Source organism: Mercenaria mercenaria, chromosome 2 (genome assembly GCF_021730395.1).
Source record: "Mercenaria mercenaria strain notata chromosome 2, MADL_Memer_1, whole genome shotgun sequence".
Lineage (NCBI taxonomy): Eukaryota > Metazoa > Mollusca > Bivalvia > Venerida > Veneridae > Mercenaria > Mercenaria mercenaria.
This window is the reverse complement of record NC_069362.1, coordinates 72,194,207-72,212,576: the sequence shown is the minus strand read 5'-3', so window position 1 is coordinate 72,212,576 and position 18,370 is coordinate 72,194,207. Positions and strand designations below refer to the sequence as shown.

At 36.7% G+C, this 18,370-nt stretch overlaps 1 protein-coding gene across 1 annotated transcript; it reads left to right on the top strand.

The window, feature by feature from the left end:
• Nucleotides 1-2,527: 2,527 nt before the first annotated feature.
• On the top strand, nt 2,528-9,251 carry LOC123564290 (protein Wnt-8b-like). Its single transcript, XM_053536927.1, has 6 exons — nt 2,528-2,717; nt 4,825-4,918; nt 6,456-6,594; nt 6,951-7,082; nt 7,713-7,855; nt 8,170-9,251. The coding sequence occupies exons 1-6, from the start codon at nt 2,638-2,640 to the stop codon at nt 8,671-8,673; spliced, it is 1,092 nt and encodes a 363-aa protein (XP_053392902.1). The 5' UTR covers nt 2,528-2,637; the 3' UTR covers nt 8,674-9,251.
• Nucleotides 9,252-18,370: the final 9,119 nt, after the last annotated feature.

The following is an 18,370-nucleotide window of genomic DNA, read 5'->3' as shown; positions in this document are numbered from 1 at the left end:
CGCTGGCCCTACAGCTCAAAACCTTGTTGAAATTCTGCAACTCTTCTTTAGTCTATGAACTTTTTAATAATTTATCCGCCCTGACAGTGTAGTTGCAATAACTTCCTTATCAATGTACTGGGATAAATTATTAGTTGAATCCTCGATGTGTCTTCTTCTATCGCTGGATACCGAATGATCGCTGGTTGTTTTGGGTTTAACGCCGTTTTTCAACAGTATTTCAGCTATGTAACGGCGACAGTTAACTTAACCAGTGTTCCTGGATTCTGTACCAGTTATCCGCAAGTAACTGCCAACTTTTCATGAATCAGCGGTGGAGGACGAATGATTTGAGAAACAACGTCTTTTACCAAATCGTCACGGAGAACATACGCCTCGCCCAGGACTCGAACTCGCGACCCCGCGGTCCGTCGATCTGCGCTCTCCCTACTGAGCTAAGCGGGTGGGCTGAATGATCTCCCTGTCATCCATCTACCTATTTATACCTTAGCAGACGTGAGCTTTTATTGGTGCTATTTATAGAACTTGTTTCTGATTGGTCCAAATTTATAAATAGTATTTTACAACGAGTACTTGCTGTAACAAATATCTGGTTGACCGCCAGGAGTTAACTATTGTATATGACAAAATGTGTGATGCTGGGATCCAGCTATCAACATAATGAACCCAAATCAGCCACAAATGACCCAAATCCTATTATTAACAGCAATTCAACAATAATTATAACAATGATAGCACGAAAAGGGAGTCAAACACTATCTGTGCTTGTGTATTACGTTATCAATATATCAGATATACAAATTATTCTGACAGCAAATAAAACACGTTTTTTCGTTCAGATGCGTCGTAAACTCGTAATTAATCACAAAAGCCGAAAACGTGTTTTATTTGCAAACAAAGCACGCAGAACTAAATTCCAATCCCCCAATTTATATGGTTTAGGAACAAGTTCCATGATTCGGACGCAACTCATATCTTGTGTTATATTCCCAGAAAATGTATCGCTGATTGGTAATCACCTTAAAGAAAGTTCTTCTAGGCTTCATATTACTCAAATATTAAGTTTCAACATTACACTGAATTTCGAAAAGCAAACTTACATGGCCATTTGCTTTGAGATTTACAACATTGTCATTGTTACTTAGTATTAAATTAAGGATTCTAGGTACCTGTTCATCTCTGTACTTTGTATTTTTGCAGTTTTTTCCACGTCAGACCTTGCGCTAGGTAGATTTAATTTTTCCCCGACATTTTGTATAGTTTCTCGTAGTTGCCATCATTTATGATTGTTTATTTTACGTCAGACTGCGTGAGTTGTCGAACTTGTTATCATTTCCATCTTCCGGGTCATGTACACATGTCCGATATCTGGTTGAACGCGTTTCAGTTAAGTTGCGATCCAGTTTTCTTAGAGAGCAGACGTTTGCTGAACCCGCTCTTGATAACTTGTCATAGATTATTTTCTACACCAGATATTTCAGGTACAAACAATGATGATACATTTCTAATACATGTTCGATAGATCTGGTTAAAGTTTGAGCTTTTGATAACTTTCCAAGATAGAATTTAGATATTCTTAGCCGATGCCTGGCAGCTTTATTCTTAATTTGTGGTTTCGTTCTCTACTTATCTATTCACATAAATTCAAGATTTTATTTGAATAAAATTTGTTTAAACTGTAAAAAAAAGTGATAAATGGCATCGGATACAACATTTACAGTGCCGCTCAAAAGCATGAGATGTTCCGAACACGTCCTACAGAGGCAACCATTTCAGTTATCGAATCTATTGATATATCTCGAGTCTCAGAAGTTGACGTTATACCGATTTCAGCAACGTTGTGATTTTGTCTCAGAACTTTTAAAAATGATGTTTTTAAAGTTTGGGTGCAAAACTATAGAAAATGTAAGATCATCAGTTCAATGCAATACTGCACAAATCAAGAAACGAATGAACAATTATATAATTGGTGCTGGAATAATTTTGTTACTTCTGGTAAGCCTTATAGGTGGAATCTAAAGGAGTAGTTTCTTTTTGCTAGAGAAAATGAAGATCGTTTAGCGTGATTCTCTCACAGCAGAATTTTGTTATATTTTGTTTCGATGTTAGTTAAACACCTCTCGTAGCTTTAAAAGTTCATTAAAAAATGAAACATGTATGATTTTTGGTATCAGGCATTGTTGGCATGCTGGTTCTGAAATACTTCATATGCACGTGCTTCTGATAAATTTCCTGTTCTAAACACGTTCTTAACTTATCTTGAACTTTACTGATATTACTTTCTATTCTTTTAACACATATTTGCAATTACAATGTGTTTATCGCCGAATCTCGTTGATTTTCAATTAGTTATATGAAGTGAAACTTTTACAAAAATAGACAAAAGTGATAATATTTAACAAAGTAAAGGCAATAACAGCCAATTACCGCGATCGTTAGCTAATTAAAATAAAATATCTTTGTTTAAACGCTACAATATAGATCTGATGTCACCGTGTTAACAATAGTGATTAGTATATAGTACCCAATATACTGCGCTCAAATTTGTTTAAATGTTCAGTACCGCAAAATGACTTAAAGGAATTAGCTCGGGAATTCTTTAAATAGTTAAATATAGGACTTTGGCAGTTTAAAACAATGTATAATATTTTTACGTGGACTAACATAATCATCTTATTTATTATTCACTTTCATCGTGTGGGATTATGTGAAGGGAGGTAAAATATTTTTCATATAAACCTAATAAAACTAAATATACATTTCCTCATTTTGATTATACTAATTTGATTTGGCAGTATTATCTATGCTACTTTCCTCTATCAGGAACGTGTTTCTGTTTCGACTTCCAGCGGGATTTGAACCCACATTTTAGATATGTAAGAAATTGTGGTGAAAGGTATGTTGCTATATTGAAATCTCTAATAATCTGTAAATAATTATTAACTTATCTCGTCATGCGCTAAGTTTTATCAATAAGCATATTTATTGGATAACAGAGAGAAAAACTTAAATTTGACAGTTTTTTTTTTACCGTTTTCTCACATGTCTTGTGGAAAAATGTCCGTGACTAAAATAAATAATTCGCTTGAACTATGAACAATGTACAATTTCAGTCAGACAGAATATCAGTTTTTCTTGGGCTATTTGTCCACTTATCATGAAAAGTTCATTTGTAGGGTTGCACTTTTCATTACCTCCGTCAATCCGAGTTTGCTGTTACTTTGCTATTTGGCGTTATATGCTCTCAAAACATTTTTATAAACTCCTGCCATCGGTAAAAATTTAAAATTTACTTTTTTTGCGATTTATCGAAAATCTATTCCTTAACCTGCAAGTGATTCTGCCTTTACGACCAGCTCAGACCAAGGCTGATCATGGTCTGCACTGTTCGCGGTTCAGTCAGTAGATTTACAGTGAATACCCCTTGGTATTGCCCTAAATTGATGCTGGATGGTGGATCAGCCCAGTTTAGAAATTTAGCAAGCTAAAGGTTAAGTAAGCTTAACATGATAATTTGCATAGAACAGTTTAATTGACGGATCAGAAAGTACAACAAAAAGATTAATCAACTGGCCCTGTCTTGTCTTTTTACGGTGATCATAGTTGCAATAATAAGTACATTATCATAATCTATACAAAGATGTAATCATTTTTCAAAACGAATATATCATTCAGCTTCATTTAAACAAAGAAAATTGTAAGACTGGATACACTAGTGGAGACAACATACTGACGCAGCTTGAAATAAAATGTAGTCTTTCAGGTGTAAAGGAGTCTCTTCACCTGGACAAATGAACCTTTAGATTGTAAATAAAGAAAAAGAAAAAAAGGAGAAAAAAAATGAAAACAACAAACAACAACATTTTATATAGAAATTTACTCTCTGTTGTATCGAGGTTGTATGTTCGTGTCGATAAATATGTGACTCCGCTTTGTCCGACGCTTTGGTCTCTAAAATGTTGTCTTACACGGCACCATCATTGTGTGTATGGCAGATAGTTGGCTGATTGAACCACGTTCTCTTGTTTATTTAGGAAGGAGAGTTCACGGGATCGAAACCTAATCATTCAAAAACAACATTTCGATACACTTTGCTTACGTCTTGTGTTTTTGTGACAATAGCTTATTGCAGTTCATTTATTCAAAGAATTTGTACAACAGATACTGATCAAATCCATTATGAAAATTTTTCCAACTGAAATAATGATTCGGTAAACATAACGCATGACAAACGACATTAGCTAATTAATATTTCAACAAATGTAGTAGACAATTGGATGACCAAAGTATGTGATATTTTGGTCTGGTGCAGATCGGATCTGTACTGTATACGCCGCGCGGTGATAGACATTTGATCTGATCGCAGGGATCCGCAGCTGATTATCTAAATTCAATTTTTTTGCCAAAGTCAGATCGTGAGATATGCACGGTAGTCACCCGACACACTTAAATATTTTGTTAAATCATAATTGGACAATTACGACAATCATTGACAAAACGACGAACATGCCAAAATACTAAATTGATACGATAGTTTTTATTTCAGAGTAGCATTTAAATCATCAAAACTGTATATAATGCATATCAAAATTGTCCATGTATTTTATATAAAACTTCAAAAATTATATATACATTTTCTGTATTTCATTCCACAAAATCAAACCTGAAACAACCCCAGAAATTTAGTGCTGAACTGTTCTTTCCGTGCTCGTTGTGCAAGAACCCCAAAGGCTGCCTTATATATACACTGTCTTTTTCATTTTTTTATTTCATTACTATTGAAATTCAACATTTTTTATGTTATGTTTATCATACTTATTTCAGATCATCATTTGACAAAATGCTGATGCCTCCATACCAAAGAAACACACATCGTAAACCTACAAGGACAGATTCGGATAAAGACGGTTTAAACAAGGTATATAAAATTACATTACAATAGCATACATATATCTCTTACAAGTGCCCTTTTCGCTTAAAAAAGCAAGGAATGTGCTGATCATTGTGGAATAGATTGTGGTAAAACTCGGGGAATGTCTCTCGCAGGAACCAGTATTGTTTCACTAAACTAGTAAAAATGAATGTAATTCTTAAAATATATGCTTACATTTTATGTGTGTAAGGAAGATTTTATACTTGTATGGTATCATCTATAAAATAGCCATTTTTATGAAACGTATACTTTTAGAATGGTCAATATGAGGACTAAAACATGAATGAAAACTGATTATTTTACAAGTTTAAGACTGAAATATTTTGTTGACTTTGATCAATGGGTAATCCTATTAATACGTGTCAGCACAGAATGCGATCTTTATTGATACAACAGTTCATAATCACATTTGATTTTACGCTGCACAGTTTCAAGTCATTTTGACAATTGGATTTAAGATTACATTTATCTGTAGTCGAGATCACAGAAATTCCCTTTGAAGTACACCTATCCGTTTTAATAGTACGAAATATTTGTTAAAAATATCCATTCAATAACCGTGTGGGAAACTACGGGTAAATGTCCATTAACACTAAGTTTTTGCCGTCAACTCGGACCTGTCTTTGCATTTTATTGTGCAAAACCAATCTCAAAGACAAAATGAATATACATATCACCATATCCTATTACCCCAGGTATAATATTCTAATGCATTAGCAGATTTCTTGGTAGTCATGCATTTATCACCAAGGGGTATCTTGTCTACGACAACGATTATCCAACCGTCACATGACCACGTCATCAGGGTATAAAATAGAAACTGATTTCAACCATTTGTATAGATAGTACCGTATATTGTTTTCTGCTCAGTGGCAGATATACTGTCAAACATAGATGGTACCTGAAAATTTATATTGCATCTGATATTGCTTTCTGATAAAACCGGCGTATCTCAGTTTTATAATGATTCATCTTTCATACACCATTTTTCATGCTGAAAAGCTAAATTCAATCCGAAATATTCTGCCGTACTTGGAAAAGTGAAACCAGATATCTCTTCTAAGACTTATAATTATACATAGATTCAGATATAGTCTACTTCAAGATCTATTGGTAATCATTCAAATTTTTAAACACATTTATTCAGAGAGAAAACTGTTATTTCTTACTGCTGATAATTTACAGTGAGGCATGGTGTATTAAGAAATAAACATCGTTTATAAGAAAAAAATGAATATCCCTCGACTTTTTATTATAAAATATGAATTCCAAGAATAATCAAGGCTTCAAATGGAAGAGAAGTGTTAGCGCAGTGTAAAAATGTGTATTCTGTCTGATGGTCACACCAAAACCATTCCTATTTATAGCATGCGCGTTGTGTTTGCAAATGCATTTAATCTTGTGGTATAGACACTCCTGTATCATATTGGGGTATTTTTTAAACTAAAGAATGTATTTTAATTGATTAAATATTTTATTCATTATATGGTTTTATTAGTTGGTTTACCTGCTGGTATTTCAGGGTTATTTTCGCGTTGTTGATGGTATATCTACAGGGCTTGAACTTGCAGTAGAGGAGTGTAAACATCAGTTCTTCTGGGACCTCTGGAACTGTCCTGTTTCCGCCAGTACCATCATCTCAAAATCGGCAAACAGTAAAGGTATAATAACGGCAGACTTTTATGATAGATTTTTTTTGTATCTGATGAAATATTGTTACGACTGGAACATGCATCATGCAATAGGGTCATGTTACATGTATATCATCTTAAACTGCATGTTTATCTAAATCAGTCCCGTATGTTCAAATATATATGGTATGTAACTCTAAATTTGTATTGTATAGAATTGAAGTAAAATAATAAGTAAACACTATTTAATAAACTGAAAAATCTAAAACAATTAAAAGGTAAGATACATGTATTAAAACCAGAAAGAACGGATCCAAAAGTAAATGGTGAAGTGTCGCCCTATCCAGGTGGTACCAGAAACTGGTATATCCAGTTTACATTTTCAGGAACTCGAGAAGTGTCGTTCCTGCAAGCGGTATCGGCAGCCGGCATCGTGTATTCTGTTACAAAGACATGTAATCGCAAAGATAACACTTTATGTGGTTGTGGATCAGGCGGAAAAGACTATCTCTCTACCGGTATTTGTTTTTTTTTTCATGAACTCATAGTTCAGTAATTTGCCAAAAAACATAAATAAGCCTTTCCAGATCTGTAAAAGGACCCTTTGGAAGCAAAGAATGCAACCAAGAATAATAATAGCAGACTCGGCTTTTTAATTGAGCCGTAACAAAAGACGAATAAATTTGAAAAGAAATTAATGGTGACTTTGAACAACACATTTTCTGCCGTAATAAAAGGTCTTTCCATTTTGTGTATACGTGAACGTGTCGTAATCTGGAAGCGACGTTTATATCTAATGGTTTAATCCATTTGTATTTGTAATGTGTTACTTTATGTTTGATTGTTCATATGCATTTATCAATATAAACCTTAAACATATTTGGTAATAAATAATTGAGCCGTGTCATGAGAAAACCAACATAGTGGGTGTGCGACCAGCATGGATCCAGACCAGCCTGCGCATCCGCGCCGTCTGGTCAGGATCCATGCTGTTCGCTAACAGTTTTTCCAATTCCAATAGGCTTTAAAAGCGAACAGCATGGAGCCTGACCAGACTGCGCGGATGCGCAGGCTGGTCTGGATCCATGCTGGTCGCATACCCACTATGTTGGTTTTCTCATGGCGCGGCTCAATTCCGTTTTATCCAGGCACACTAAACTGGAAATGGGGAGGCTGCAGTCACAATGTGAAATTTGGTGAAAAAGTTGCCAAACTATTTCTTATGACTGAAACAGCCGCAACAAATATTGAACAAGTAATCAAAAGTCACAATGAAAGAGCTGGACACAGGGTAAGAATATTCCTGCTATAGACTATTTATTTGTACTACTAGTATAACTAGTTGAATATACAACTATTCAATCACTACTTGACTCGGTACAAGCTAACGATTTACTTAGAACAGTAAAAGTAATATACAGATTGTTATTTATGTCATCTTGGTATATCTTATTTACACTATAAATTATATATGATGCTATTCTCAAGTATCTTGTAAGGTTTACTGCATAATAAAATTCTTCTTCTTCTACACAGTACTCACATACAGATATGCATACATGTTTGATGGGCGATTGATTTATTACATTTTGTCAACTGTTTCAGGCTATCAAGCGCACAATGAAAACACTGTGCAAGTGCCACGGTCCAACCGGAAGTTGCACAATGAGGACATGCTGGAAGACGCTTTCAGAGTTCCGGGTAGTTGGAGCGCTTCTAAGAAAGAAATACAAGCGTTCCAAAGACATAAGACACATGCAAGGCTTTACGCATAACAGTAATAAAGTTAGCCATCCAAAGGTTACACGAATCTCAAAACACGATTTAGTGCATTTTGAAGACTCACCAAACTACTGCGAAACTGATAACTCAATCGGATATCTTGGAACTCTGGGTAGGGAATGTTTAAAGCTAGAAAAAAGTGCTAATAAGACATCGATGAAGAAGTTCTTGAGAAATAGTTGCAGACGACTATGTAAGAATTGTGGACATAAAGTCGCAAGAGTTGTGTATGAAGATATATACAAATGTGACTGCGAGTTCAAATGGTGCTGTTCTGTGGATTGTAAAATGTGCAAGAAAAAAGTGTCGAAATACTACTGCAAATAAGACCGAATTTTGTAAAGCAGACACATATAGCCAGGTGACGTCACTCCGAAAGTGGAGTGGTATACCCTACAGTTTAGGTAGCTTTGTATATAAATGGCTGTGCAAAGTGTGATTCAGTTGTACATACTGTATCAATCATACAGTCGTATTTGTGATACCAAATGAGATTTTGTTTTCAGTTGCAAAAATGTACTTTTGTTACATCTCATTTTCTCTACCAAAAGTAAGTGAAGATTTCCTCATCCGTTGTGCAAAATGAATCATTTCACTGAAGCTCCTGGGGTAGTAGTAAAATGTAGTTTCCTGTCTACCAGTATCCGAGAGCTCATAACATAAGCCTGTTTTGTCTTCCGTTGCATCTTCAACACAACCCCGACATTTGATGCTAATCTTCATTGAGATCACCTGTGATTAGTGCTTTTTGTTGTTCAGCCTTTAGCAAGTTCAGTTTATTCCATCATAATTTGACGAGGTAATGCACTTTTGTACACTGATACTGACTTCCGTGAAATACAAGGAATCCCAGTATTATTAATTTTGTGATATGTTGTTAAAATAAATAAAAATTGTTTATTTTTCATGCTTAAAATTGTTATCTATGACAGCTGTAAAACAGGGAAAATATCACACATCAAGAAAACATAGCCCCTATAGCAGTGTGTATAAACATGTGTCACAAGTTCAAAGACAAAGTAACACATACCTACAAATAAGACTCTTTATCACCACATTTAAAAATAATTCTCGCCACATGAATACTAAATAAACGCAGTTGTAAGTAAAGGCACTGTACGTAAACACACAGAAATTGTTGTAAGTGTTGTAAAAAGAAAACCAAACGATCCATATACGTCAGACAAAACCAAAGGAGACAGCTTAAAACCCAATTATAAAACAACCGAACACACCAAGCACACAAATAAACAAATATCATTGCCAGAAGTACCTATCTGACCTAGAGCCTGTAATTTCTTGTTTGCCCAGCTGCCTGAGACGAAAAAATTGTATATTCCAATAATAGCTTTGAACAAATTCAGTGTTGTTACATTTCCTTGTCATTCAGTACATGGAGTCAATTCAATGTTTCTTTAATAGAATTCCACTTACGGCGTTGCTAGTGGGTGTGAGGCGTGTAGCACATTTCATTACCTCTTATTAAAATACTTGCTCAAACCGAGACTGTCATTATTTAGCTTGGTTGCGTCATATGCTTGTTATTTCTTAATAGAGTTTTATTGTTAAAATGTATAAGGTAGTGAGTGCATCTATACTCGCTTGCTGCCACCTGTGGATGTTGTTGGTGCATGATATAGAAAAACACAGGCTCAGATTATCGTTATGGCACAGTTAGATATAATCTAGATGCATTCCCGGCCTTGACTTTACTTCGATGAGTTCGCACAAATTATTACAATGCTATTGTTCAAAGTGATGATCGTTTTTCTTAGGTATGAAATATGTAGAAAACTTTAACAAACCAATACGCGTGTATATCAAAACCATTAATGACAATATACATATCCTGTCGTCAAATCTATCTACAGCTGTAAGTCTTAACTACAAAATGGATGTTTGAAGACGTATGAATTCCACGTTCGACATCGACTGGGGGCACTTAACACGGAAGTAGGAGCAGGCTACCGACGAACAGCTGTCAGACCTTTACCAGTTGCACAACTAGACGAAGTAACGTAAGAAAAGTGTAACATTAACTTTGAATATCTCTTAACTACAATTTAACTATATAGCAAATCCCTATTTCTTGAACATCCTATAAACAAGACAATTACGTAGAAAGCAAGTTGGAAATTTCCTGGATGATATGCAGTATGTTTTCATGTCTATCCTATTTATGCCTTTGGGTTATATACCTATCTAGTTGTCTACTACCAACTGCTTCTGCTAAAATTACATTACCAAATGAAACATCTATATACTAAATATTAGTCTGACTGGAATCGTTTACACTACACGTAGAAACAAGATACTAATATTTGACTGAACTACAAATATACAAAATTAAAGTTAAAACTATCTAAACGTAAAAGTTTACACAGAAAAATAGATTTAATGTACAATATTCTTTTTCAGCTCTGAATATAAATAGCTAAGTCCTTACTCCTCTCTTTTACGTTTGTTTTAGTAAAGGGTTTGAAACAAGTAAATATCTCTCGGCAAACGCACTTATCACCATCAATGTCGTAATTATAGGTTATTAGATTTGTATCGAGAAATATGCACGAGTTCCGCAGCGGAAATATTGCGCGACTTTAGGAGATCTAATATACGCATCTACACTTAATATTAATATATAAATTTCAAATTTGTTATTAAGCCTGTGTAAAATTGAAAATATCGTCGTTTAAAATTTTTAAACGCGATGGCATACATGAAACTGACGTCACAAATAACGTCACGCACCCGATATGAAATTTGAACGTCAATATGGAAAAATATTGACGTTTCAGGTTCCATTTAAACTTAACGGAGTATTAAATGAGTATGTAATAATGACAACATACACATCAGCTTGAATGGAAAACTTAACCCACCCCAATACAATAAGTCAAAACATGTTGAAAACTTGTCTTGCGCCGATTTGCAGTATTCTCCCAGTATTCAAATTCTGTTAAAATCGTTTTCGTTAATTTATTGCATGGCTCGTTTCAAACATCTGTATACATGTAGTCTTCAATAGGGCTTCAGACAGATACGGTCAAGTAAAACTCAAACGATCGAGCTTGTTGAGCTTTATGGTAGTCAAATAATCAAAACTGTTTCGCAAAACTCTTTGAAGATTTTAGTTGCCTGGACAGGCACTGCTTGTCAATGATGGCTGGCATGAGGCTCATTTCGGCATAAACATATCCCTCTCAAGGGTTTCAATAAGATCAGGCCTGAAGATCTTATCAACGTGCCCAATGCCTCAAACACAAAAACATTTTCAAAAAGCCATCTGTAGTCTATGGTTAAAGGAAAAGCTTAAACTTTCCATTATCATCATCATTAATTATTATTATACCACATTTATATAGAACCCTTTTCATGAACATGTACACGTTCAAAAGTGCTTTACAGAATAAATTGCAAACAAAAAAATGCATTCCACATTAACAAAACTCATGAATGTAAAACATATAGATAAAACAAGACAAAACATACATACATATCTAAAGTATTTAAGAGACTCTAGGATAAAATACTGCTTTACGCTGTTTTATGAACAGAGAAAAATGTATTGGTTACTTAACGAAATGTTGTAAAAAGAAGTTGGGTTTTAGCAGGCTTTTGAAAGAACCTAGCGTGTGAGCTTCCCTGATCTTGACGGGAAGGGAGTTCCAAAGCTTTGGAACAGTGAACGAAAAGCTGTGATTGCCGTACATCATGGTTTTCGTTTTTGGCATAAAAAGTGGATCTTAGGTTTCTGACCGGTTCATACACTTCTATCATATCCCTTATATAGGCAGCGGACTGATTGTGTAAAACCTTAAAGGTGTGGGTCAGAACCTTGTAATGCACCCTGTATTTAACTGGCAACATATTGGACTCCTTCAGAACCGGTGTTATATGATTGAATGTGCTGTTTGGAATACCACTTAACAAGGCATTACAGTAGCCTAACCTTGAAGTAACCTGGCTGTTGACAAGGGTCTTTGTGGCATCACTGGTAAGATACCGTCTGATGTGACCTATACTGCGTAATTGGGCATATCCAGCCCGGCACAGAGTTGACTTGTTGTTCCATATCCATACTGTTGTCAGATACTGCACCAAGGTTTCTAACACATTTTGTGGAGTTTATCACAGAGTAACCGAGACGGCATCAATGTACTTGGAGTTCTGATTTGATGTGAATAACATTACCTCCGTTTTATCAGCATTGAGCTTCAGCATGTTGCAATGCATCCTCGAGACAAGTTCAGCCAGACAGCTCTCAATGCGGCGCAAAGCCTCACTTCTAGCTACAGCCATCAATGCGGCGCAAAAGCCTCATTTCTAGCCACAGCCTCTATCGGCTTAAAGGACATGTATAATTGAGAGTCATCGGCGTAAAAATGATGAAGAAGTCCATGACGTCTGCATATGGCACCCATGGGTTTAGTGTACATGATATAGATCTTTGGACCAAGTACTGATCCCTTGGGCACACTGTACATGTATATCATCAACATAGAAGTCGACAACTCACCATCAACGCACACAGTTTGATAGCGGTCACTAAGATATGATGGCATCTATGCAAGTGCTTTGTCTGTGACTCCAGAATGATATTCGACTCGGTCTAACAGTGTTTGGTGGTCAGTCGTGTCGAAAGCTGCAAACAGATCGAGTAGCATGAGGACTGTTACGGAATTTTAGTCGGGAGATGCGAGGATGTCATTCTGTACCTTTATCAAAGCCGACTCAATAGAATGAGACTTTCTGTATGCAGTCCCTCATGTAGCTTATTTTCACTCAAGTGCCTCTCAAGACGCGCATATACTACTTGTTGTAAGGCTTTTTAAATGAAAGGGAGATTAGACACAGGGCTGTAGTTTTTGAGGTCCTGGTTTCTTAAGCAGAGGTATTATCCTAGCACTTTTAAACTATTTTGGTACATAACCTAGCTCACCCAAGATATTTCTTCAAAAGCCATGTTGGTAAAGGGTCAAGTTCTCAGGATTTTGTTTGGAGATTTTTGTATGATTTGTTTAACCTCTTCTGTCGTTGCAGGAGCCAACATCGTTATTTCCATAATGCCGTACCTAACTTTTTGATAGTTTTGGGAAACGGCGTTTAAAGATTTGAATGTCAGTGCCTTTACACTACTTACAGACTTGTTGAACTAAGATTTGGCCTGTTTATGTTTGTTCTACAAGGCCACAAATTCACCATCCAACAGATGCATTAGAGATATACCTAATGGCGCTAAAATCTCAATTTTGCCAAAAATGGACTTAAGGCACTCTGGAATTAAGGCGATGAAATCAATAAGACAGTTTGCTACTTCCTGGTGTTCTAAACAATGCAAGTCTGCTGAATAACAATCAGTTTGGCTGTGCGAAATAATGTCATTCCTAATGTTTTCAATTTTCTCGATGAAAAGTCACTAAACTTCTGCGCAAATTCCTTTGAGGATGAGTTGGAGGGACAGGCAGCATCATGACTGTCGCCTAGTAGAATTTTGGTTATCTTGACCAAATTTTGCGGTCAGTGCCACACGACTTTACCTTTCCAGGGAAGTAGCCGGTCCGGGCCTGAATTAGGGGTTTATTTACGGTAGCACATTGGTCTCTATAATGTTGATGGTCGGTTGTTAGTTTAGATTTACGCCATTTCCGCTCAAGCTTGCTTTTTAAGCGTTTAGCCTCTGAAATGAAGCTCGTCTGTAAACAACGGACAGCTAGGTCGAAGAATAATAGTTTTTGTGCGTAAGGGAAGGGAGCATGTTTATCTATTAGTAAGGATAATCCATTTGAATATGCATTCACTAGCTGATCCACGTTTGTGCCTTCTGGAAATGTATGTAGTGAAAGTGACGCTGAGATGTCTTATTTGAAAGAACTTATGTCAATAGAGCGTAATCTCCGAAAAGAAACTGGCTTCCGCACCGTAGCTAGTTTTGTGGCACAGGCGTTGTAGTCAATCGCATTGTGGTCTTGTGACATATTACCAGTAATGTCACAAAGACCTGGATCGATGACCTCGACACCTGATATTATTTTGCTGTCGTTCCTGGTAATTGTAACATCTAATGTATGACCGCGGGCATGGGTTGGTCCATTCACATGTTGATGCATACCAGTTGCTTTATGGACACTTTTGCCAGGTTCTGATAAGTGGCTATTTTCTTTTATATATTTCACCAGTTCTTATTTCAAAGAGACAGTTAGTAAATCATCTATCTCTATGTCTGGGACTGTGTGTTTCTTCAAAAGATGTTTGGTCAAAATCGGTAAACATGAATTTTTCTTAAGGTCCACCCGCATTTCCCAACTCTCGGCTTCTTGAAGTCAGTTTGTGCTACTCGGTGATCTATTTTGTGCTACTGTTTCTTGACAAAAATATTTTAAGGGACGGATGTATGACTCCTACCCTTTTCATTCTTTCCTCAGGGTATCTGCCATCTAATGCAGCATTTGATTATGGTACCATGGGTTAAGGCCTTGTGCCAGTCTGTTTTTTAGCATAGCAATAACCTTCCTGTCACATTGCGTTCAATTTGGGTCATGAGGCAGCTTCCATCTAAACTAGCTTTGCAGATGTGCACAGCAAGTCATAGAAAACTTAATTGAATTGGTTCATATTGTCATGTTGCAGATTATACTTCGTCAATCTACCTGAAAGAACATCTGTACGAACCGTGGCGACTTTACATCGCTCTCTGTTCTTTATTCCTCTTATCCTCCTACTTGTCTTATTCCTAGTCCTTCTAAGTCACTGTTGTGCCAACCATAATTTGGATCTGTTCCGATCTCAGTGCTAGCTTTGCCGAGTGTCCCATCAAAAAGGTCTCTCTTACTGACCACAAAACTAGTAATTTCTTCGCGTGTTTGCTTCTCTAGCAGATTAACTGTCCTAGCTTCTCTACCAAATTGACTTTTCAAGCTTCTCTACCAGATTGACTGTTCAAACTTAACTAATAGATTGACTGTTCATGCTTCTCTACCAGATTGACTGTTCAAGCTTCTTTACCAGATTGACTGTTCAAGCTTCTTTACCAGATTGATTGTTCATGCTTCTCTACCAGATTGACTGCTTCTCTACCAGGCTGAATGTTCAAGCTTCTCTACCAGACTGACTGTTCATGCTTCTCTACCAGGCTGACTGTTCAAGCTTCTCTACCAGGCGTAATGTTCAAGCTTCTCTACCAGATTGACTGTTCATGCTTCTCTACCAGATTGACTGTTCAAGCTTCTCTACCAGACTGACTGTTCATGCTTCTCTACCAGGCTGAATGTCCAAGCTTCTCTAACAGATTGACTGTTCAAGCTTCTCTACCAGATTGACTGTTCAAGCTTCTCTACCAGATTGACTGTCCAAGCTTCTCTAACAGATTGACTGTTCAAGCTTCTCTACCAGATTGACTGTTCAAGCTTCGCTACCAGATTGACTGTTCAAGCTTCACTAACAGATTGACTGTCCAAGCTTCTCTACCAGAATGACTTTTCAAGCTTCTCTGCCATATTGACTGTTCAAGCTTCACTAACAGATTGACTGTTCATGCTTCTCTACTAGATTGACTGTTCAAGCTTCTCTATTAGATTGACTGTTCAAGCTTCTCTGCCAGTATGATTGTTCGAGCGTTTCTAACACATTGACTGTTCAAGCTTCACTGACAGATTGACAGTTCAAACTCCTCTGCCAGATTGACTGTTCATGATCTCTCACACATTGACTGTTCAAGCTTCTCTTTCAGATTGATTGGTCAAGCTTCTCTAACACACTGACTGTTGAAGCTTCACTAACAGACTGACTGTTCGAGATTCTCTACCGTATTGTCTGTTAAGCTTCTCTACCAGATTGACTGTTCAAGCTTCTCTACCAGAATGACTGTTCAAGCTCCTCTACCAGAATGACTGTTCATGCTTCTCTACCAGATTGACCGTTCAAGCTTTTCTACCAGAATGACTGTTCAAGCTTCGCTACCAGATAGACTGTTCAAGCTTCTCTACCAGAGTGATTGTTCAAGCGTCTCTACCACAATGACTGTTCAAGCCTCTCTACCAGATTGACTGATCAAACTTTTCTACCAGAATGACTGTTCAAGCTTCGCTACCAGATAGACTGTTCAAGCTTCTCTACCAGAGTGATTGTTCAAGCGTCTCTACCAGAATGACTGTTCAAGCCTCTCTACCAGATTGACTGATCAAGCTTCTCTACCAGATTGACTGTTCAAGCTTTTCTACCATATTGATTCTTCAAGCTTCTCTTCCAGATTGTTTGTTCAAGCTTCTCTAACACATTGATTGCTGAAGCTTCACTGACAGATTGACTGTTTAAGATCAAGGTCAGCGTACTGAAGTGCTATTAAGTGTAATGAAAGCGAGCTGTTGTCAAGCCTAATACAAATAAGTGAATGAAGTATTGCCATGCAATACAAAGTCCCCTACTGGAAGGCACATAATTTTCTCAACTGCAGTATAACATAATGAACTGATATCTGTCAATGATGTATAAACAATATTGTACTACATATACAATATGTTATAACAACACACTTGGATTAAAATGTGCATATATAAAAACCCACAGTTGTTTTCATATTGAATCGTTTTGGCTGATTATAAAAATGTTATCATGTAAGTTATTTATAGTAACAACAAAGGGAAATTTACGGTGCCCCTAAAGTGACATGTTACACACATTTTTTCCAATTAGGTAATGTGAGACTTTTTTTATTTCGTTTAAACGAAATAAGTTATTTCGTTTAAACGAAATCATTTCGTTTAAACAAAATCATTTCGTTTAAACGAAATAAAAAAAAGTCTCACATTACCTAATTGGAAAAAAAGTGTGTAACATGTCACTTTAGGGGCACCGTAGAAATTAATCTTAAAAAAAATCTATATAATATAAGTCCACAAGAAACTCTTTATCAGGTAGAGATAGGTCAAAATACACCTAAAAATTGGATGTAACATGCATGCTGTACCGAAGTGGTCTCGATTTTTCTCTACCGCCAGTAATAAAAAAGTTGCAATAAAATCTATTTATAGTAATAACAAAGGGACGTAATTCTAAAAACAAGGGTGCCTCATGGTGGTGAACATTTGATCCAAGTTTTATCAAAATCCCTCCATGCATGAAGAAGAAATATTCCGTACAAAGTCATTCTTGAATTTGACCTTTGACCTCTAAATATGACCTTGACCTTAGACCTAGGGACCTGGTTCTTGCGCATGACATGTTGTCTCATCCAGGGGAATATGTGTGCCAATTGATATCTAAATCCTGCTTTGCATGGCAAAGTTATAGACCGGACAGGAAAAAAATCCTCTTGACCTTTTATCTCAAAGTGTGACCTTGACCTTTAAGCTAGGGTACTGGGTGTTGCGCATGACACGTCGTCGCATCATGGGGAACATTTATGCCAAGTAATATTGTAATCCCTTAATGGATGACAGAGTTCTGGATCGGACAGGGAAAAAACCTTATTGACCTTTGACCTCCAATTGGGACCTTGACCTTTGAGCTGAGGGTCTGGGCTTTGCGCATGACATGTTGTCTCATCATGGGGAACATTTGTGCCAAGTAATATCAAAATCCCTTCATGGATGGCAGAGTTATGGACGGGACAGGAAAAAAACTCTGTTGACCTTGACCTTTGAGCTAGGGGTCCGGGATTTGCGCATGACACGTCGTCTCATCATGGGGAACACTTGAGCTAAGTGATATTAAAATCCCTTAATGAATGTCAGAGTTACGGACCGGACACGAAACAGACCCTGTTCATGCTATGTTAACATTTGACTGCTAAGTGTGATCTTGACCTTTGAGCTAGGGGTCTGAAAGTTGTGCATGACACATCGTCTTATTATGAGGTACATTTGTGCCAAGTAATATTAAAATCCCTTCATGGATGGGAGAGTTATGGACCGGACAGGAAAAAAGCCTTGTTGACATTTGACCTCCAATTGTGACCTTGACCTTTAAGCTAGGGGTCCAGGTTTTGCGCATGACACGTCGTCTCCTCATGGGGAACATTTGTGCCAAG

What these genes read in the sequence shown, in the direction of transcription:
- LOC123564290 (XM_053536927.1), top strand. Translation starts at nt 2,638, where the DNA reads ATGTATAATATTTTTACGTGGACTAACATAATCATCTTATTTATTATT. An exon ending in ATAAAGACGGTTTAAACAAG is followed by an intron (nt 4,919 to 6,455) that starts GTATATAAAATT and finishes CTGGTATTTCAG; the next exon opens with GGTTATTTTCGCGTTGTTGA. An exon ending in ATGAAAGAGCTGGACACAGG is followed by an intron (nt 7,856 to 8,169) that starts GTAAGAATATTC and finishes CAACTGTTTCAG; the next exon opens with GCTATCAAGCGCACAATGAA.